This window comes from Embiotoca jacksoni, unplaced genomic scaffold, assembly GCF_022577435.1.
Source record: "Embiotoca jacksoni isolate LCO1_2020_lvr unplaced genomic scaffold, fEmbJac1.0.p SCAF_1, whole genome shotgun sequence".
Classification (NCBI taxonomy): Eukaryota; Metazoa; Chordata; class Actinopteri; family Embiotocidae; genus Embiotoca; species Embiotoca jacksoni.
The window spans coordinates 3,321,716-3,345,207 of record NW_027185229.1 but is presented as its reverse complement, the minus strand read 5'-3'; the positions used below and the strand labels follow the sequence as shown (position 1 = coordinate 3,345,207).

The 23,492-nt window shown below is 41.2% G+C and overlaps 1 protein-coding gene across 2 annotated transcripts; it reads right to left on the bottom strand.

The window, feature by feature from the left end:
- Nucleotides 1-866: 866 nt before the first annotated feature.
- Nucleotides 867-23,492, bottom strand: gdf11 (growth differentiation factor 11). Of its 2 annotated transcripts, none has more exons than XM_069156113.1 (3): nucleotides 22,652-23,492; nucleotides 8,430-8,803; nucleotides 867-4,419 (listed from the first exon to the last, which is right to left on the bottom strand). In XM_069156113.1, the coding sequence occupies exons 1-3, from the start codon at nucleotides 23,064-23,066 to the stop codon at nucleotides 4,039-4,041; spliced, it is 1,170 nt and encodes a 389-aa protein (XP_069012214.1). In that variant the 5' UTR covers nucleotides 23,067-23,492; the 3' UTR covers nucleotides 867-4,038. The 2 variants fall into 2 exon arrangements, with proteins under 2 accessions (XP_069012214.1, XP_069012223.1); XM_069156122.1 differs by having other exon boundaries at nucleotides 867-4,416; nucleotides 22,652-23,491.

Genomic DNA, 23,492 nt, shown 5'->3' with positions numbered 1-23,492 from the left:
CAGATCTTAGTAGATGAAGAGGTCCTGATTATTGTGATGAGGTGCAGCTGGTGGCTCCGCCCCCCCCTCCCCCCCCACTCTGGCACACCTGCAGACAATCACACAAACACAAAGAGAGAAGGAAGGGGGAGCTGCTCTGAGAGAGGTTACTGCAGGTCACATGATGTTTCAGGGGCAGATGCAACAAACCCAGAGGATTATATGTGAACCTATGAAATGACATGTCCCATATAAACCCAAATATTTATATATTAAATACTATGTTAAACCCATATGCACTGCCATGGGAAATCCATGGGATTACATGTGAAAACCATGAAACAAACAACAAAACAAGGAACATATGCGATATAGATTAAAAAAAAAAAAAACTTTTAAGCAGGCAATGCCAATGTATTAACAAAACTGTCCATAAAAATAATCAGGAGGATGGACGTTCTTTTTAATGACTAAAACACAGCAAGCTGTATTAACTTTGTGTGCAGGCTACTTCACAAAGTAGCAAATAACAACAACAAACACAAAACGGACAACGAAGAAATCATTTAACAACGATGACCCGCAAGAAGTTCAAAAATCAAGAGAAAAATGACCAAATCAGGAAGAAAAAAAACCACGTAGCGTCTGAAATGCTCTCGGTGGAGAATGAAAGCTGTGCACACATGACAAGACAGATCTGTGCACGTAAGAAAATATGAGCTGGCAAAGACAAAAGGCCCTCTCTCAAACCAGTGTTTTGGTTTGTCCATTCTGGGCTTCCGTAGCATGGCGGCAACTTTTTAGCAAACTTCAAATAAAATGCAGCAAAGACATCAGCGAAGTTACACGTCTGCACAGAACGGGGAAAAAAAAAACAGCAAATCCCATAAGCTAAATAAATGATTTATTGTACAAAAGAAAAATGACAGTAAATAAACAACAAAAGGCAAAAATAATTGAACAGTTATTCATATGCACAACCATTAAACTACAAATTTGGGGTGTTTTTTTTTTTTTAACTACACAAAGAACGGAGGAATGAAGGGGGAAAGTGAGAAAAACGTTAGAAGCGGTGAACCTGTCCAAAACATCATAAAATGTCAACATTTGGGTTTTGTTTTTTTTTACATAGAGATTTCTTACTCTCATATATTTATATGAAAAAACTCTCACACATACAAACACTAAAATTCAAAATGCAACTTCTCAACAGTTTTAACCAAAGTTAAGCCACAGATGAGGGCACAGCTAATTATCTTCTCTTGACCACACATTACCAGAGCCATCAGTCACTCTGTCGATAACTCCATCTGAACCTGAGAGCAAGGGGACCCTGTGGTTTTCTTCTACTATTTTTGTTTTGGAGACGTTGGGGGTGGAGGGGTGGGGTGGGGTTGGGGGGGTAAGGGTACTCGTAAATTGAATGTGCGAACGTTCAATTTACGAGTTGAGTGCTCGCACAGTTTAATTGATGACAATTGGGGTTTTTTTGTCGTTTTTTTTTTTTTAAAAGCAAGGTTTTTTTTAGAAGGCTAAAGTGAGGTAGACAGACTTTGAAATGCATTATAATTATTATTAATAAATAGACAATTGACCAGTTGAATTATTTCCAACCACTGCCCCCTAAACCAGCTTTTTTTTTTTTTTATTTTTTTATTTTTTTTTTATGTTTTTATTTTTTTTTTAAATTTTTTTTTATCCCTTTGAAATGTTCTAGCATATTCCTGCGTTCACAACAGTTACAGCACACAACATGTCGTCCTCTACTTTGGCTAACAGTCCCTGGATACTCCTCCCATTCTCACATGGGCGCTTTCACTTAAAATACACACAGAGGCAAAAAAAAAACACGTCTATGCAAGACAGTCGACACATTGCTTTAAGTCAAAAGGATGTAGTCTCTCTAACGTGGTAACAGATTACAGTTGATGGGCGGGCCACTTCCAGTTAAAGCATTCTACGTTCATCCATCCGGACACATATTACACACATGACTCATCACCCGAGTGGGCGTGGAGGCCTTTCAGGCCGCTGGTCCAGGTTCCAGATTGGATCGAAGCGTGTGAGTGTATGGACAGGCCCCCGCTTCAGACAAAGTCAAGGAAAGTGTGATGGTATCAAAAAGAAGTGATAACCTCTTTCTAGTTTTACGGTTTATCACCAGAAGCTTGAATAGTTTTTTTTTTTTTTGTTCTTTTTTTTGTTTTGTTTTTTTGTTCTTTTTTTTAATGCTATACTGTACAAGCTCTCTTGTGCTTGGTAAAACACAAACAACACTTCACCTCCTCACGCCATGAACGTCCCATAGTGCAAAATTTATTGTTGGTAAGGTAGAGTGCCCCAAAAAAAGGTTTTTGTACCCTTTTTTTTCTTTTTTTTTTTAATATATACATATATCATTTATATATAATGTCAGAAGGCTCTTCCTTTATCCAACAGCATAGTGCTTTCGTTTACAACAAAAGGATATCTTTGCTTTGACATCCAAGAGACAAAGACAAGCTTCAAGCGTGCTAATCTACTCTGTGTTCGAGCACTAACAATATTTTCTCCATCATGATGGTGATGACACAGTTGAGGTGGATGGGGCATTTCAAAATGCAATCAAACATAAACTAAAGTCCGTGGTTGAGTTACATTCTCTTGGTGATGTTCCTTTTTTTTTTTGTCGTTTTTTTGCACGCTATGTGGTTGAATGATAAAAGCTATTATTTCTTAGTAGAGCACTGCAGTTTAACGACGTTGCAGTTTCATCTTTTTCCTTTCAGAAACTATCACAGAGAAAAAGCGACTGACTGACCGGACTTCACAGGACAAACGCAGCTTCATACCTTCGTACTTGAATTTTGTCTTTACACAAACTGCTCGTGATGAAACAGTTGTTACGACATGTTCGGTCCCTCTTCAAGCTACAGAACAGTGCATTTACTTCTCTTTTACTACAAAAGCTGAATTGTGGGGAAAGTGAATTTTCCTGTGTTGAATAGAAAGAGAAAAAAAACCTGTCAGGTTCTTGTTATCCTGCAGGACTTGCCCTTCCTCCTCCTCCTCCTCCTTCTCCTCCTCCTCGCCCAAATGGTACCAAATGACTCGAGAGTGCATCTACATTTCAGTTTTGTTTTAGACTTTAGTGCGCAAGGCAAACTAAAACTGTAACTTCTACTTCTGCAGAGAGGCCGAGGCAGCGGCACTGACTTTCTCTGCTCTGAAAGATGGAGTTTAAACTAGTGGAATCTGTTCTCTTTCTTTTTGCTTTTTTTTTTTTACAGGACTACAAATAAAAGATCAAAGTAACTGTGAAGAGGTTTCGTAGATACTCGAGAATGTCACACCGGGGTGTTATACATTAATAGAGGGTTTAGGTTTGGTTTTGGATATCCGTAACACTTTACATCTCTAAACATCTGTAAACAAGATTTTGGATTTATCCTAACGGTATCTCCAGAAGTTGAACCTCCTCAAAATTAAGTATGTATTTTCTGTGATGAGTTTTTGTTAAAGTGATGAGATTGCAAAAATAAGTCTGATCGTGCCCCCTTGCAAACGTTTTTTTTTTGTGGATCAAATCTCGCCTGTAAGCAAGTGTATCTGTGAAAATTCAGCATCTCCGAAACTCAAATTTGCTTTAAAACATCGTAAATGCTTACGTCTCCTGTCATCTCAATCCACTAACCTGGACATTTTCACAAAGATGCCATTGAAAAAAAATCTTTAAAAAACCCACAAAACTAACACGTACTCTATAACATAGTTTTGTCTCATTTACCGTTTTCTGAAGCTGCTCCACAAGTACAACCTCTTTAAATCATTCATAATGTACTGTATTTCCATCACTCAGTTCTTTTTTTTTATATTCATATTTGATTCATAACTTCTTTTTTTTTGTACAGTTAGAATCAATTTAATTACTGGAAAAATGGAAACCCAGCGGGAGGCTTTTTGTGGCTGAGCAGAAGTGAAATCTGGTGCCGAGGAGTGGGTGCCTGGGGAGAGCTCCGTAAGGGTTTTGGGTGGTTTGATGTGGGCCGTACACAAGTGTGTGTGTCTCCTCCTGCAGCCTTAAGAGCAGCCACATCGATCCACCACCATCCCCGGGATCTTGCCGTGAATGATCTGCTGCTTGTCATTGAAGTAGAGCATGTTAATGGGGGACATCTTGGTCGGGGTGCAGCAGGGCCCTGCGGAGCCGCGGGGGTTGGCGTGCTGCACCAGGTGGGTGTGCGGGTACTTCTGCATGAACATGTACTCGCACTGGCCGGAGCAGTAGTTGGCTTTGTAGCGTTTGGGGGCGATGATCCAGTCCCAGCCGAACGCCTCGAAGTCCACCGTCAGAGGGTAGCGGCAGCAGCGGGACTCGGTGGAGTGCTCGTCGCAGTCCAGGCCCAAGTTTCTCCGGGAACGTTTGGTGGTCTCCAGAACCTTCACTTCCAGGAATGGCTGCTGGAATCAGGGGGAGGAGGAGCAGGACGGACAGAAAGAGGTGGTTATAAGAGAACGACGGCAGAGACGTGGCTGACATATCCGGACTGGAGAAATACAATTAACGGTGGTCTCGTGTTTTAGATCATTCTTTAAAATGTCCCTTCATGTCCTTACAAGGCATCGACATTTTATGTCCTTTGGCATTTTTTGTCAGTTTTTGTTTTTTGGTGGGAAACTAGGAGTGCAGCTGAGATCTGGGAGGTGGGCACGTTGAATACGCTCACTTCCGGCCCTGAACGAGCAAGATGGCGACGGCAGTGAAGTCAAACTCAAAAACCAATGGGTGACCTCACTGCTGGTTACCACTTGAGCTAGAGGCAGGAAGCAGTTTAGCTTAGCATAAGGACGACAAACTGGGAGCTTGACTCGCTCCAAAGTTTTAAAATTTCACCTCAAAGTCTCTTTAATTACCAGCCTGAGTCTTTCTGTTTCACCTACACAAGAACAGAAATGTAAAAATGACAATGTCATGGTTTTACTGCGGTATATTTTCATGTCCACATGGCCTTATGTGCAGCATCTTTGCTGGTTGCCTGGCAACTTCAGAACAACAACAACAAGACGCTGGAAAATCACCTGGCCGTTACTCACCAAAGGAAAAGTTACAGCACGCGTTTCTGTTCAACTTTTCTCCGTTTGTGAAAATATTAAACAATCAAGATGAAGCGTGTTAACCAGTAAGAGCGCGGCCAGATGTTCGTCCCTGTTTCCAGCTGTTGTGCTAAGCTAAGCTAAACATTGCTCAGCTCCAGCTTCATATTCAGAATTATTAATCTGTGTGTTCTCATGAAAAGAAGAAGCATATTTCCCCCAAAACACGGAGCTATTTCTCTGTTGTTTTACACGGTAGGTCAATAAAGTGCGTGTTTCTTTAGAGTTCCCCATAAACAACAATGAAACAGCGCTGACTGAAGGTTCCACTTTAGGTCAACAAGTAATAAATATGATCTTTGTCAGACTGATGGAGACAAAGAGCTTCACAAACATTTTAGTTACGCTGAGTAGAACAGAACGTGTGTTTATCTTTCAGTAAAGACACAAAATTAACCAACCGCTGAAAAGTTTAGTGATTTCTGCCAACAGGCTTATTTCAGAAGAGTAACGTTCAACAAGAACTAAATAAAATAGGAAGAATCTCAAAAAATGTGGCATGTTCAGATTTTTCTCTCAAAATGAGAGCAATTCATAAATAAATGAATGATTTCTGCACAATAATGATCAACGTAAACGGTTAAAGAAGCAGCACAAACAGGCCGTAGAAGGTATAACAAGAATAGAATCAGATTAATATGCATGATAGTGATGAATGATTGCAAATGCTGGCTCGAGGTCACTGTAAGACTGAGACACTTAAACAGAGCCAACTTTAATGTTAGCCACGCGCTTCCTGCTCAGCCAAGTCATCAATATCTGAAGTTACATTAAGTTACATAACTACCTCATCTTGTTTCTGACATACAAAAAATAAGAAGAAAGAAGAAGAAAAGATTTATTTAATTTTTTTCCCCTGTAGTTTACATGAGAATCATCTTCGGACACGAGTCCACTGTTAAATCTTCCAAACTCTTTTTTCCTACTATAATCTGAGGTATTTGAACATCTCAGCTGTAACACCATTTGATGTTGACTGAAAGAGGAGGTTACTTCCTGATTTAGATGAACATTAAATAATAAGCCTCACTCCTGAGTGACAAAGAAAAAACAATTGACTAATTAAATTACCCAAAGTATTTGAATGAGAGGTGACACGATGACTCGCGGGGCGGCGACAGGAACGAGCCGTTTCTAACGCCGACTCTGTTCACTCGGTTTGATCCGTGACCCGCGGGGTCATCCGCAGGCTCCCATAACCTTGACCTTTGGGCAAAGCAGGCGGATCAAATATTTTACTTTGTCGTGTTTGTTTTACAAAGCCTCTTTCTCCCCACAGTGATTCCAGCTGGGCTCGAGCACAGTTTTTGTGACGCATTCAAAGGAGGAAATAGGCTGAAAGGCTGTCGGGGTGAGACCATGTCAGCTTGGCCTTTAGGGCTTTTGTTGGAGAAAAAAAAAAAAGAGCCGGCGGATCAGGGAGAAGCGGAGTTTGACTCTTTCTTGCTGGTTGTGTTTTGTTTTATTTTTTTTACACTTCGCCTGTGTTTTTGATCTGTTCCCTTTTTTCTGTTGAAGAATAATATTGCACACTGCTGTGTGCTCCGAGGGCAGCGATTTATTGGCCGAGACACCAGAGCTGACCTCTGATATGTGTTGTGAAGATCTGACCCAAATAACCACTTGGTAAATATTTGGTGTTGCTTAACTGGGATAAGTGGCCTACATAATTCAACATAGATGTCGCATGTAACTGTCAGTCGCAGTGACTCTGGGCTTTCTAACCAGATTAATGGTTCACGGCTGGTTTTTGCTGTGAGACTGCAGTTTGAACTCATCTGTGCAGCCAAAATCAATTATCATTAAAAACAGAATCTGAGCAAATACGCAGCTCCAGTGATGTATGTTGTGTACATTTAAAAATACTGTTTAATAAAAACAGCCAAACTATCAGGGGAAATGTGTTTTACAATGTGTGTCACTGAAATGTGTCCTCAAGAAAAGAAAACAGATGTTTTCACCCTGTCAGCCACTTTTAATGAAATAATGATGTTGTCAATGTTTCTATCGTCAAGTAAAAAAAAAAAAAAGAAGAAAATGTACAAAAAAGGTGTGTTTTTAAAGTGTTAGATGTTGTTAGTTGCACCACATTTGAAGATGCAGTGACGATGCTGATGATGATGAAGGCTGATCCAAACCAACTAAGCAGCTGTGTTTTCTCTGGAACTAAATATAGAGTGGTCAGACGAACATGTTTAAAAGCGGTATTGTGGTTACAGTATTTCAAGATAAAACTTCACCACAAGCCTGGTTCATAATTAAAATTCTTAGTTGACTAATTATTTTCAAATCTGTCATTTGGTCACATAGATATGATTTAAAAACAGTTTAAAGAATATCTCCCCTTTCCGTGTCTCCTACATGCAAACTTCAAAAATATCTTCAAAACAAACTAAATGTCCGGCTGATGCTTTCAGTGCTCGGAAGTGATGGAGGTGACAGAAGCCGTCACTGCTGTATTAGGACCGCAGGGTGAAGCTGTGGAGGCGGTTTAGGAAGTTACATCACAGAAGAAAATGCAGTTTAAAACTGTTAGCTATTTAAAGAAGTACGGCTGTTGTTGGCCGTGGTTGACAGTAAATAACCTCTCGCTGCTACTGTCAACACTACATTGCAATATGTTCTACTTTTTAATATTTATAATGCAGATTGATTTTTACATGAGTTCTTTTTTTGTTCATTTTTTATCACAGAACATTTTGAACGTGTTTTCCATTTCTCTCTGCAGCCAGTGATTTGTATTCATTTCATTCCAATATGAGAAATAACTTTGCTCTCCAACATCTAACCCTACTTGACATGAGAAAGTCTGAAGTCTCTGCAGGACTTTGACATGTTGATGGAGGTGATAATGGCTCATCAGAAGGTAGAAACACTATTTAGAGACTCAAAATGCACCAGCATGATAACGAAATAGTTTAAAACAAATATATTGCACTGAGGATAGAAGAAAAGTTTTGTAAGGCAACAGTAAATCTAAAAACTGTTATACATCAGTATAAAAGGCTGTATTGCATCCTCATAATACTTATTAATAAACATATTAATTAATATTTAACTTCTCAGTTTATCATTTTTAAGTATTTTTTTTTAGAGATTAGCAGCAAAAATGTGTCGAGAAGGAGTCACTGCCCTCATTAATCCTCATGAACATTTAGTCCAGATTTTTCTTCAGTTTTTCTTTCTAATGAGATTTTGACTGCCATTCTTTGACTGAAATTTGACATGGCATTTGCCTAAATGTGAGCTGTGATGGAAGTGATCCCCCTCCTCCCCCCTCCCCCTCTTGCCCCAGGGACAGGTCTGAGGGTCCTTACCAGCCCCTCCTCCCCGGGTCGCAGCGAGGTAACTGCCAGGTCATTGCCGCTCTCATCGAAGGCGTTGATGTCGATCCCCCAGTTGGTGTGCGGCTGTTTGAACCAGTTCTGCAACACGTGCTTAAAGTCAATGCTTTGCCAGTGGCCGACCCGGGAGTTGAGCTCTATCTTCAGGGAGCGGATGCGGATGTGGCGGCTGCCCTGCTCCGTGACGGGCTTCAGCCGCAGGATCTGCAGATAGACGGTGGAGGTCTGCTGCAGCGGCCGCAGGTACACCCACAGCTGGGCTTTCAGCACCTTGGTGAACATCAGCTTGGGGCTGAACTTGAAGAAGCAGCAGCTGGGCTTCCCGTTCACCTGCACCAGGGGCTCCGCTGCGGGACAGAGGACAGTCACATGTGAACATACGGTCCACACACACACATCACTGTTTCACTTGAGTCACTTCTAATCGCAGTATTTGTTTTGTTTCAATGTGAATGCAAAATCCAATTCCAAGTTAATTATCCGTATTTCTATTTTGCCTTCACCTCTGCTGATGAAGATTAACGCTACATTTTTGTTGTGATTTATTTCCTGTATGTGTTACATCATGATGGCAGTCTCTCCCTGCAGCGAATCGTCATTATTCACTCCAAGACAACAAACAACAACAACAACAAAACATTACTGCTGCCGCTTCGAGAAAAAAATCCTGCATCCTGCAAAAGGAAGAAAACACAAATTTGTAGTTTTTACTTTGTCAGTAACTGAACGAGATCCATCCGATGGAGCCGAGTGAGGACTTATGAAGATAAAAGTGAATTTACTCCAATAAGTGCCGCACAGAATCAGCAACATCTGTCAAGCGTTCATTTAAAATGATGCTGCAGCTTTCTTAAATTCACAAAGCAAACAGAAAGGTTTTATTACTGAAGTGGAAGTGCAGTTCATATAATACTTACGAGTGCTATATTTTGCTGGAGCGGTTGACACGGTCGAACACAGTTGATGAAACATGTTCAGCATTTAGATCGTGAAGCCAAACACGATGCACGTCACAAAGAAGTGACGAGTGAAGGACTGACGGAGGGTTGTGCACAGTTTGTAGCTCAGTGGTCTACCGCTGTTTTAAATTAATTTTAATTTAAATTTACAAAACTTGACACACACTTTGGTTTGTGTAATTTCCAGAAGGTCAGTGTTTGATATGGTAAAACAGAAACGCCATGTTCGTGGTGAGCTGACAGCCGTCCTCTGTCTGTCTGCATGAAGCCTGTCGTTTATCATACGTGCACATACGTCCTGTTGTTTGCTCTATTCAGTTAGGTTACATGTGTGATTACATTAAGGTTGGAAAACAGACACATTTGCATATTAAAACAAGACTCAGTAATGGTGGCCAGTGGCCAGATGGTAACCTTAGATTCCCCTGGGTCATCATAATGAAATGGTCGTTCCCGACGTTACAACTAATAAAATGAAAACATCTCAAGTTTTTTTTTTTTTAAGTGTCTCCCCCTCTTGTTGGAAATATACCTGGGGTATGGATTAAGGGTGACGTCAGGCGTCTCCTAAAATAGGCAGATTTATTCCTGTGAAGATCTCGGGCTCTGGTGTTTCTGTGATTTGCACCACATGTCAAACTTGCACACGCTTCATTTACATAGACCTCCATCTGATATAATGACGTCTATCCATTGCATTCATACATTCATTTCCATGTAAAGCGTTCATTTATTAAGGGAAATTTATTCTGTATCTATCTGGCATAATAATGTGCCAACAGAGTACAATAGAATATTTAATCTGCCTGTTTTCTCGGCGCAAATTTGACTTATTACAGCTCCGGATTTAGGCAAAGAAAAATGACATTTTCTGTCATTTGTCTTAAAGAGGAGTTGTTGTTTCTCCTCCATTAAAAAAAGAAGAAAAAAAAAACCTGTATGGACCTGTCAATCATTGCTAAATCTGAGGTTGCTCAGGCAAACTGCAAATGCTTCCTGGGTCAAAAGGTTATTTGGCACCTCAGCCTAGTTAAGAAATGGGATCAGGGGTCAAAACCGTCAGCCTCTTTACATCTCAGGGGTGCTGGGGAGGGGCGGCCCTAACAGCCAGATTGAGTTTGAAGGTCAAGGTCGACCCTATGGCAATGGTAATATATCTTTCTTCACATCACGGCTTTTCACCGGAGAATCATTTGAAATCTTGGATAGACACAACAGCGCTGAAATCAGCCACAGTTTGTTTTTGTTTTTGTTTTTGTTTGGATCAGGGTGGAGATTCTCTAGCCAATCGTGCTTTGTTTATCAAACTTGAACTGACCAGGAGGGAACACTGCACCGGGACGCTTTTCTTTTACACTAAACAAGTGTTGTAATTGAATTATGGGCATGCATTGAGCGATATGAATTCACCGAGGTACAGATGAACTATCCATTAGAAAGAGTCCAGGGCGAACATTGAATAAGGGCCAAGCCAGGGACAGACATGGTCCTTCAGCCTGTATTTCCAAAGACAGTCATTAGTGAGTGTAAATTATACAGTGTCTCACGCTGGACAAACAATATGTCAATGTTCCTTTTGGTGGGTTGTTGGGGTCACAGCAATTAACGTGGGTGGTGTTGTGTTTGCTCATCAGCACAAAACTGGGAATGAATGATTGTGCAGTTTGCTTGGGGTTTACTTGTGATTACTACTTGTTTTTAAATCGCTGCAGATGAGGACGGACACACACCAGCTCGTCCCTTCGCCAACAGCTTTCATTGTTTTTCGTCGAGTTCCCGGTTAAAAAAAAAAAGAAAGAAAAAAGAAACAATCCGGCAAAAACATGGCAGAGCTGAAAAAAGGTTGAGTTTCTCAAGCGGAGGCCTTTCTGGAGGAGGAGTAATCTGAGAAGCGGGGGCCTGTACGCCCCGATCCATTTAGGACCCCCAGTTATTAAACACACATGCACAACACATGAGCTGCGTCATGTCAAACAATGACTGCATTGATAGGTGAAATCAATTTGTGCCTTTATAGATCCTGTAAGTGCACAAGCTAGAGGCAGAGAAGGCCTGCAGTTTAATTACAGCCCACGTCTCGGCAGAATGTTTCCACTTGTGCAAAACGAGCGAGGCTAGCTTGTAAAGATCAGAAAACGCAACGGGACATTTAATCCTCCGACCTGAACTAACTTCTCTGCTGCTACCAGAACACACGACTGATGAAAAGCTCACACTTTAACTGCAGGACTGTTTTTACGGCTTAATTTCCGGGACAATTTGCTTGGTTGCAGCTCAGAGCTTCGACACTCTGGTTTCAATTGGGCAGCAAAGACATGAACTCCGATTTTGCGTTCAGCACCACCTACTGGAGCAAACACTGAAGATGAAGGTACAAACTAATTCCTTTACAGTAAGAACCCTCCTCGGGTTTCACTCCTACTAAAAGCCATGTGAAGTGCGCACGGAGGCTGCGGTTTTCCAAAGGAAACAGGTTTGTTTGCTTTTCCTCCTCATGTTTCCAGCCCGCTTCATTATTACAGCTGCTTATTTCCCTGTGGTATAATTGCAGCATATGCAGCGCATGGATTTTACTGCCAGCACACAGCGGGCCTGCAGGTGAGCCTATCAAACATCTGGCGGACTCCCTGGGTACCTGTGTTCCATAGTTAGTCTCCTATAAGAGGGGAGGCATATAGCATATAAGAGGTTTATTCACCATTGTGCCATCTGTCCGTTTTAATACCATCGTAGCCCGTTTTAAATGCTTTTTAATAACTAAACGCAGTAATGAGACGAGGCCAGAGCTGGTTAGAGTGTTTAAAAACAGATGGATGGGGATGTGAGGGCGTAGTTAGGCACTGAAAACGTGGCATGAATACAATGAGTGTGCTTATAAAAGATAAATTTGTATTAAAATGTCTTCAAGAAATAAAGAAAAAGGAGAGATGAGGTTTCTTTTTTTTTTTCGATGAAGACTGCTGGTTATCAAACTTCCTCACGCTGTGAACTTTAGCAATAAAGGGCAACGTTACTATATTTTACTGCAATGGAAACCTCACCTCTTCTTCCTCTCAACAGGATGAGATAACAAAAAAATTGATTAATCTTTTTTTTATCTCCTTATGTTAATTCTTTTGTCAAATAAAGTAAAAAAAAAAAAAAAAAAAGTCATAAATAAACTGACCGTATTCATCACAGATGTTTTTCAAATCGGCTGTCACGCTTGTGTCGACTTCACGTGTGAGAAAAAGAATAATTCAAGTTTACTTCTTTGTCCAAACTCTCTGCGTGTTGTGCAGAAGTGCGGCAACATACGCAGCTCAGATGGGGCGGGGAGAGAAATGGTCATCTATTGTTAATGTCCAAATGGATAATGCATAATGGTATAAACCTAGATAGGACTTTCATTTGCATATATATCTATATTTTCTTTTCTTAATGGGAAATGCAAATGTGCCATTTTGTGGTGAGTGTGTGTTTGAGAGCCTTCGTGTTGAATAAATGTGACTCTAGGGTATCCCCACGCACCTCGGCATATTAATCATCGTGACACGTTCACGACCCTTCTAATAAGACAGGGGCCACAGTGCACCCCCCCAAACATCCCATCCCACCCCACCCTCACTCCCTCTTTGTCTCTTGGCCAGTCCCAAGGGAGCGGAGGGGGTGGTGGGGGAAGCCGAGCTCGAGCTGAGGACGGAGGGGGTGTGAGCGTGTGTGTGTGTGTGTGAAGTTAGACCCCCTCATTCAGAAGCCCTCCCCTGGGACAACGGCAGGCACAAGACTCCTATTAGGACTGAGCACAGTAGCCCCCCAGGAGCAACAAAAGACACCTCCTAATGCTCCCTGTTCTAGCTCACTGAACACACACACACGGAAACATGCAGCCACACATAAACACACAACATGCACAAGCTCCAAACTGAGTGTCTTCAGGAAACACACTCCGAACTCATTGTTTGGCGTGTTCTACGTGTTGGCGTTTTAAGGGGGACGTCTGCTGGACAGCAGGACGGGGAGAGACGAGCGTGCAGTGAAGTGCAATAAGATAGACAGCTGGACAGCATGCAGCGTGCTGGGGTCCCACCGCTTGTGTTCGTGTGCACCCACACATCCATGCAAGACATTAACGCCACGGGACGATTTTCTGCTCCGTTTCAAAAAGTCAAAAATGCAAAAGTGTTTCCACACTTTACATCCGCGGACACCGAAACAGACGGTTTACATTCCTGTTTTGTTGTGGAGCTGCTGCTTCAGTCACGGTATAAAGTACAAAGGTTATTTTTATATGTTATTGAAAGGAAGCTCCACTGCAAGTTAAAAAATATACAATAAGAGTTAACAGTTATTATTTTTCAAGATTAATATACACAATACTTTATGCGTTTTAGCCACCACAGTTCAGATTTTACATTTTAAACTAAAGTGATGAGGCCAAAAGAAAAAGAAACGGAGCAGACTTTTGATAAGTGATCAGAAGTAGCAGCACAGATTTGAGCTCTAAAGTTGAGTTTCTTTTCATGTTTACATAAACTTCTCATCTCTTGGTTTTCCTCGCTAACTTTATTCACATTTATATTTTATCTTTACTTCCTGAGAGTTTCAGCCACGTCTCCCAAAATGCAAACTGTCCGTGTGTGTTTCAACTCGCACACTTTTCATCACAACTGCCCTGAAATTCTGTCAGTCGCTTCACAGGCATCGTACCAAACGTACTTGTAAAAAATAAGCTTTATGTCTTTGTCTTCTGAAATGTGTAGTGACTAAACAGTTCATTTACTCAAAAGTGTGTCTGACACGAAACTCGAGATTTCAGAAACAGCTGAAGCACAAGACATCAGCTTCTCCGAGGATGGAACTCGGAGGTGACCGATATTAATGACAGAAACTCAAAACTCGTAGGTCATCCTCTGAGAAGCAGGCTCGCCATACGTCACAGAATACGCTGATAACATCAGTATTCCTTCAGTCATCATTATCAGGGTTATTTCATGTAATATATTTCTAAGCATCATCACCACCTGCATGTGCACAAGCCACGTCCATATTATCACATGCTACAAGAGTGAACAACAACAGCCCACGCTGTACATTTAGGTGTTGTTAAACTCAACTTTGACCTTGAAGATCTTACTTCTTTACTTGTTTGAATAGCATAAAGCAAAACAGTTATACAGTCAATTATAAAACTGCATTCCACATGTCTGAATATCTGCTGTTTGTCCAGAGAATGGAGTTTAACACAGATCCATCACACCAAAATAGGAACTACAGGTCAAACTAACCGTCTAAAAAAAACAGCTCCATGGATTTACATCTGTGTTGGAAATCCTTAAAACGCTGTGAAGATGCATTACATAACATCTGCAGAGTCTAACCTTCATCTGACATCCACATCTGCACCAAGACTCACTTATCAGATCAGGAGTGTAACGTCACTTTTTTTAAGAAACAACAATGACAACTTTCTACACAGAAAACACAAATTTACGCAACAACAATTTACATAATATTTAATGTCCGGGATGAAGCAGCGATTTAAACGTGTTGGATTTTAGAGGGGGCACATGACCACTACAGCCCCCAACCTCAAGTCTCTACGAAATGAATCCAAGGACACACATTTCTACTTTCTTTTCACCACCATATGAAAATAATATTAATATATAAAATGTGGTGATGGTGGGTAGGGGAGGGGGGGGGGGGCATATTTCTGTGGAAAACCAGCGGCTGTTTCTTTCAAGGATGATTTCTTATGTCACGTGAACATGTTTTTAGAATCAAGTTGTATTTGTTGATAATTCATACCAGACCACGATCGCTCTCCTCTCCACTCAAGCTTCTCATCCACGAACACATCCAGTAGTTTTATGTAGGGATATAAAACTAACTCAGAGGTACCGCCACAGGTAATCAAAGTTTTGCCATTAGCATCACTGTTTTTGGTAGTTTTGAAACTTTACCCCCAAAATAATGAATCACAGTTGATAATTATGCAGATGACCCCTCCATTTTCCTCCAACGCCAAGTTACAACACTTCAAAAAGAAATCTGTGATTCGAAGTGTCTAAATACAAACAATGTTTTCATCCATTAGTGGATAGCCACAAGCAGCAACATTTCCAGAGGATACATACTTGTCACAACTCTCATAAGATCTCTTAAATATACTTATCACTGACTTCATGACTTATTTGACATGTAAATGAAATTGTTTCATATAAATATAAAATAAACAGCTTTTCTTTGAAAACATGCCAGCTGAAATGTGAACCGCTCTTTTTGATTCTGTTCTCCAAAACCTTTTCCTTTCCAGTCCTAATCTTTCCCTCACGCATTCATCTCATCGTCTTAAACAAAAAAAACGAATTACAACAAATCTCCCTGGAAGTTTTTTCTGTTTTGAACTCTCAGCTACTGAAAAAGAAATAAAAAAATGCCTGAAGCCACCCAAATCTGTCAGAGCCGGAGCCAAGAGTTTTCTCTAAAGACAAAGTCAGTGTGACCAGATTGTGCCAAACCTCCCTCTAGGAAGCATTTTCCTCTATACCGTTTCATTCAGGATTTTCGAGCAACACCAAACATCTATAGCTCCCTTTATGAGCGTCTCTTCATCCATCTGTGCTGTACATTATATAAATCAAACTTGTCCCTAAAGAAATCACTTGAACACTTCCATAATGAATGCCCCGGGGTGATGTGGGAGAAATACAACCACAGGTGATAAATACGGCGAGAAGCTGCTCTCCTTCGCCGCAGGAAGAAGAAAAGGAGTGAATTAAATATTCATGTAGATAATCATGAGGTAATCCACTGTTAATTGTGCTTCTTTCCGACACGGCGGCTCCCTCGTGGGATTCGACATTGTGCCCACGCAGCATTTTGTTTGCCTAAATGCCTCTTAGATTTAATGGACTCTTCCATAAACGGATCCTCGGCACCTCCTCACACACGACCACACAGAGCCTGAACGCATCCATCAACAATAATCCCCTCAATGATCTCCATTTTATCTCCCCCCCCCCCTCCTCCTCCTCCTCCCCCTCCTCCTCCTCCTCCTCCTCCTCCTCCTCCTCCTCCTCACTCATGTCCCTACACAGGGCTTAATTACTGGTGTGAAGTAATTATTTCCTTTATTAGCGAAACATAACATCTGTTTCAGGTCTTTTTAATTGTACCTATAAAACCCTTCCATTATTTCTGTCCCTTTAGGATAGGAATGGGCTGCTTGTTGCTCCCTGTGGACTCACTCCCTTCTTCTTCCCTCCACCCCTCCTTCATGAGTTGCGGTGCACCTAACTCGATCACGCTCTTTGAAATCCTGTAAAGAAGCAACGAGGAGGCTCAGCAGAATAAAAAATGACACGTGCACAGCAATGCCTGCAAATCAAGCTGTATTTGTTGATTTGTTCGTACCATTAATGGATTAGATCATTGTAGTCTTTTGTGCATTCTCCTCAACATCTCACTGCTGTTTTATTTTTTGATAAAGTAAGCATTAAATCCTAAAGAAACATATTCCCACATGCCAAGAGCCCAAAGCGGCTGCAGGGACAGGAAGATGGGAGCGTGGGAAGAGAGGAAGGAGCGAGATTCCTGAGGTGCTGGGGAAATTTTGTCCACGTATTAATAGACTTTGGTCCCTTTGAAATTTTATTAGCCATAAAGTTGACAGTATGTTGTGCAATTTCTACAGTCCCTACAGACCTTTCTTAAGTTTTTACTTCTTTTTAAACAAGCCGGTCGTGCCTTGGCGTCCAAACAATTCAACACCAAAGTTTATCTTTCCCTGCACTAATGCCAGCAGCTAACACAAGGAGAGCAGGTGTCATCGTCAAACTGAGACCTCCATGGAATAAATAAATCTATAAAAACCTCACATAGTCATCAACTTCCAGCAAACACTGACCAGTGAGCTGAAGACAGTCCGACTTCTGCTGCTCTGGCCTTTTAGCGCTCTCCCTCTTAATTTTTATGGTTCCTGCACCTTCAGGAAATGACCCTTTTATAGGGTCAACACTATAAAAGACTTGTTTTTTTGTGGGAGTGGTTAGTGGGTGTGTGTGTGTGTGTGTGTGTGTGTGCGTGTGTGTGTGTGCGTGTGTGTGCGTGCGCGTGCGTGCGTGTGCGTGTGTGTGTGCGGTGGGGGATAAGTGTTCAAGTTACTACCGGTTCGTCTTTGCTGCCAAAGAAAGAGACCTGATGAGGTTAATAGTCTCCTCGTCCAATATATCACATAGCTGTGAACTCTGTGACCCTTTTTGTCAATAGGAGAACTTTTCTCTGGAGTGTGTGTGTGACTGTGTGAGTAGGTGTGTGTGTGAGCATCCTCATGTGCGCACACAAGCGTGCACATGTGGAAATTTGCACCGTCCGTACCTTTACATGTGTGTAGGTGTGCCTCTGGTGCTCAGGAGTTGTGTAAGCCTGTGTTCACGCTGAATGTGCCTCATCTTAACAGGATTACATAATAAGAGCGGGATCGGGCTCCCTAATGTTGGCCTACGCATAATCAGGATGCAGGAAACTAAATGTGGCAAGAAAATAGTTTAAAAGCAAACATTTGAAAATCTGACATTCTTCAGCCAGTTTAAACCTCAGTATGAATCCCATTAACGGTTAAATGTTTCCCTGCAAACTGTCTCTGATTTTTTTTTTTTTTTCAAATTTTGGACACACACACGTGTGTGTTTGCAGGAATAAACTTTAAACATGGAATAAAGACTAGAAGGGAGGGTAAGCGAATGCTGCTCCCTGCTGGACCCTCCGTTCTTCAAATTACAGCCACAGCACGGAAAATGAATTTACACAAATTAAACAATAACACAGCAAAGCTTTCTGTGGCTTTTTCACTTTCGTGCAACAAACAACAACACAACCACGAGAGCTGTGATCGTAGTCGTGAGAGGTGCAGCTTCTCCTCCGATTTAGTCCTGATATTTGTGAGTTTTTTTGGTACCGTGTTGTTAATGAGCATGAAAACATACAGAGAGAGGAGGAGGAGGAGGAGGAGGAGGTCGCTGCTGGCAGAGGAAGGTCTGCTCTACATGTTGTGGACAGGTGACAAATGGTAGACGAGTGAGGTCAAATCCTCACCCCACCTCAGGCAAAACAAACTCCAAAACACACACACAATTACACACACACACACACACACACACACAATTACACACACACACACACATACACACACACACACACACACACACACAATTACACACACACACCCACCCACACCCACACACACACACACACACACACACACACACTGATGTTTCCCCTCATATTCTGATACACACGTGTTTGTTGGTGAGAAAAATCTCTGCTGCACTTTGAAAAACGACCCCGATAAACTGCACGAAAACTGAGTCACTTGTTCTTCCGCGCGTCGAGCGGTTACCTCCACAACGCGCTGTATAGAGGGAGATGCGTCGGTGCATAAAGTGCCGCACTATGATATAAATAGATGTACTATTCCATGAAATTTCATAGTAATTAGAGACCAGGAAGCATGGACCCTCTCAACCCCCACTGCGGCACCCACGTACCTTGAGTGAATACTAAGAAGCAACTCTGGCACGGGTCCAATTCAGTACGCACCGCGTGAACCCCCGTGGCCCATCAAAGGCAGCGCGCACGATCGTGAAAGGGTGATTGGGTTTGAGGTGCGCAGGGAATAGTGTTTTAAGTCCCTCCCTCTATCAGAGAGACAGAAAAAGGCACTTTTAATCCCCTGGGTTCACTACGGCGCCACAGGCAACAGAGATGCACACGTTCACTCAACTCTTCTTCCACGAGTACCGGAGGGGAAAAAGAAGAGGAAGAAGAAGAGGAAGAAGAAGAAGAAGAAGAAGAAGAGAGGGGGCTAACGGGGAAGAAGAAGGTGGGGGCGGGCGTGAGGAGGAGAAGGAGGAGGGGGGGGGCAGATGATAGAAAACTGCAGCTGACGTAAAAAGATGAGGCGAACAGATGAGAGAGGAAATGCGGTAACATGACGGATTCAGCATTCATGTCAGTCATTAGCTCCTCTGGCTGCCGAGGGGCCGTCACAAATCCACAATTAAGCCGACGTCGTGTGTGATGCCTCTTTGTGGCCTGACAAGGTATCAAATCTCTTTGCACGAGTGGTTTTGTGTGTGAAAGAGAGAGAAAGTGTGAAGCGAGAGTTCAACATAATTTGAGAGCAACTAATAAACAGTGAGTGAATCTGGTTTATTAATCCACACATCAGAGACGACAGGAAGTTATAACCGAAAGACTTCGTTTTCCTTCTTCTATCATGTACATCATATGATGTGCATCATATGTGTCTGTTTGTGATCAAGTAATAAGAGATAAACTGAGATGGAAAGACAGATGCAGCTACTGATTATTCTGTGAAAATGGCCTGTTAAATAACTGTCATAGTTTCCGTATAAACTCTGACAAATAATATAATTTTCCTGTAGTATGTCAGACATCAGCTGTGCACTGATCTTCTAAAGGATGAGCTTCATCCAGAACAACAACAACCCTCAGACGCACAAGCGCTGCACGGAAATGACGTGACAACTGAAAAATAATGACGGCAAAATCCAAACGGTGATAAAAAAGGATGGACATTCAGATGACATATCAGCTTCGCGCTTTTCTGCCATAATGTAATGAAATATATGTGTCCTATAATATAATGTAATGAAATATATGTGTCCTATTATATAATGTAATGAAATATATGTGTCCTATAATATAATGTAATGAAATATATGTGTCCTATAATATAATGTAATGAAATATATGTGTCCTATAATATAATGTAATGAAATATATGTGTCCTATAATATAATGTAATGAAATATATGTGTCCTATGATATAATGTAATGAAATATATGTGTCCTATAATATAATGTAATGAAATATATGTGTCCTATGATATAATGTAATGAAATATATGTGTCCTATAATATAATGTAATGAAATATATGTGTCCTATAATATAATGCAATGAAATATATGTGTCCTATGATATAATGTAATGAAATATATGTGACCTTTGATATAATGTAATGAAATATGTGTCCCATAATATAATGTAATGAAATATATGTGACCTTTGATATAATGTAATGAAATATGTGTCCCATAATATAATGTAATGAAATATATGTGTCCTATAATATAATGTAATGAAATATGTGTGTCCTATACTTTAATGTAATGAAATATATGTGTTCTATAATATAATGTAATGAAATATATGTGTCCCATAATATAATGAAATGAAATATATGTGACCTTTGATATAATGTAATGAAATATGTGCCTTTTGATATAATATAATGAAATATATGTGACCTATAATATAATGTAATGAAATGTATGTGACCTATGATATAATGTAATGAAATATATGTGTCCCATAATATAATGTAATGAAATGTATGTGTCCTATAATATAATGTAATGAAATATGTGTGTCCTATGATATAATGTAATGAAATATGTGTGTCCTTTGATATAATGTAATGAAATATATGTGACCTTTGATATAATGTAATGAAATATGTGACCTATGATATAATGTAATGAAATATATGTGACCTTTGATATATTGTAATGAAATATGTGACCTTTGATATAATATAATGAAATATATGTGACCTATGGTATAATATAATGAAATATATGTGACCTTTGATATAATATAATGACATATATGTGACCTATGATATAATATAATGAAATATGTGACCTATGATATAATGTAATGAAATATGTGACTTATGATATAATGTAATGAAATATATGTGTCCTATGATATAATATAATGAAATATGTGACCTATAATATAATATAATGAAATATGTGACCTATGATATAATGTAATGAAATATATGTGACCTATAATATAATGTAATGAAATATGTGACCTCTGATATAATGTCATGAAATATGTGACCTATGATATAATGTAATGTAATATATGTGTCCTTTGATATAATGTAATGAAATATGTGACCTATGATATAATGTAATGAAATATGTGTGACCTATGATATAATATAATGACAGAAACAAGTGGTCCTGACAGAGCAGGTGAGGAAGGAAAACAAACAGATAGATCTATCTATCTATCGATAGATAGATAGATAGATAGATAAAGGCCTGCCTTTGTTCAGTCACACAGTGAAAGAGGTGATTATGTGGAGTGTGTTTCATCCGCCTTGTGCAGAATATATTACGTGTGTAAATGTTGTTGAACCCCGCGATTCGCCGGGAAAAGGTCACACACTCCCCTCGACCCTAAGTGATTCTCTGCCTTTGTGTACCCGTGGTGAAAAAAAAAAAACGAGCTGCGCCTATAAACTTCGCATTTAAAAGGCAAGTGCGGCCGAGGGGGGCCGCTGCATGAGCGGAACAATAGCAGCTTTTTGGACACACTTTTTCTCACTGCGATGAACAGCAGGGAAACCGGTAGAGGCTCCTATAAAAGACCGATAGAGCACAGCTGCCAGGGTTCAACAGTAATTTTATAAAATGTCTCCAAGGGGCCTGCCTGCGGTTTATCTGCGGAATTATGGGCAAGTAGAAGAGGGCAAGCAAATTGTTAGGAGGTAATAATCAGAGCGCCTCGCGACATGATCATAACCCCAATTTAAGGCCTTTATGCAAAAGAAGACATAAAGTGGTGCAACTGGCAGCCAAATGCTGCATTATCATTAATAATGCACTTGACATTCAAACTGTCCTGAGGTGCCGTCACTGCCTCTCAAACACAAAGATTATGGGAGAGCTGGAAAGTTTGAAGATGACAGCAGGAGGAGGACTACAGCGTGCAACAGCTAAATACTAATGACTCCACTCCTTTATTATCATCATCATCATCATCATCATCATCATCATCATTATCATCATCATCATCATCATCATCATCATCATCATCAGCATGAAAACAAAAGTTCATCCGGCCATACAGGAGCTGTCCCTTTCAGAGTGACGAGGCTCTTTATGCTGCTGATTATTGATTTATCAGCTTCACACATAATCCCTGTTCTGACAGCCGTGGGCAGCAGATGACCACATCCATTTGTCTAATGTTATCAGCCAGCTTCAGACACACAGAGTGAACCCCCCAATCTCAAAAAGTAGCTGGGTCACTGGTGGCTCCACTGTCGGCGCAGCAGGCCTGATTCACTTGAACCTATCTGCTCCGCTATTACGCGCATGACGCATTTGGAGACAATATCGTTGTTGGGTTGTAAACTATTACTCACGCTCAGAGGCCATAGTGATCACGGACTCCGTGGTGGCGTGGTACTCATCCTCCTCCATAAACTCATCCTGGGACGACGCGTCTCCCTGGAAGTCATGATGGTCCAGGAGCTGCTGGAGCGGAGGCGCTTTGGGCAGCAGCTGATTGACCACCTCCCGACTGATGTTGGGCGCCTGCTTCAGACGCAGCTTGCTCAGGATCTGGGACTTGATGGTCTCCAGTCTCAGCACTTTGCTCTGCTCCCTCCAAACGCAGGCGGAGCACTCGTGGGAACCGGCGTCCTCGTCCAGCAGGGACAGCCCGGCATCCGTGGGCGTCTCGCTGGCAGGAGGTAGCAGCAGATTGGGCTCATCGCTCCCAGACTGTCCCAGGGAAACGAGCACCATTAAACACAGTAAGAAGTTGTACCTCGGCATGACGATGCGCGGACACCAGAAAAATGCAACTTTTCGTCTTCCTTTTCTTGTCTTTCAACGCGCTTTATCCTGTTATATATCCTCTCTTGGATCTGCGGCGCTCCTTGCCTCAGCCTACAAAAGGCAGGGAATCAGTGACATGCATCTAATCCAATACGATCACCCCAAAGTTGCTGTTTTTTTGTTGCAGCAGGAGCTTTTGGCAATAAGTTTACCCCCCCCCCCCCCTAAAAAAAAAAGTGCGTTCCAGTGCGTCTCGATACAGGCTGGTTTGATTGAAAGTTAACAAATTATCTGCCTGGTGAATGCATAGCCCGCTCACATGTAGTATGATGGTTGTTGTGGGGTCTTCTGTACAATTTTAGTCCATGGAGGTGTGTGTGTGTTCAGAAGTGTCACTGAAAAATGTGCAAGTGCGGTCAAAAA

Coding starts and splice junctions, on each gene's coding strand:
- gdf11 (XM_069156113.1), bottom strand. CDS start 23,066: ATGCCGAGGTACAACTTCTTACTGTGTTTAATGGTGCTCGTTTCCCTG. Junction 8,804..22,651: donor GATCACTATGGCCTCTGAGC/GTGAGTAATAGT, acceptor TCTGTCCCGCAG/CGGAGCCCCTGGTGCAGGTG. Junction 4,420..8,429: donor GACCCGGGGAGGAGGGGCTG/GTAAGGACCCTC, acceptor CCCTGATTCCAG/CAGCCATTCCTGGAAGTGAA.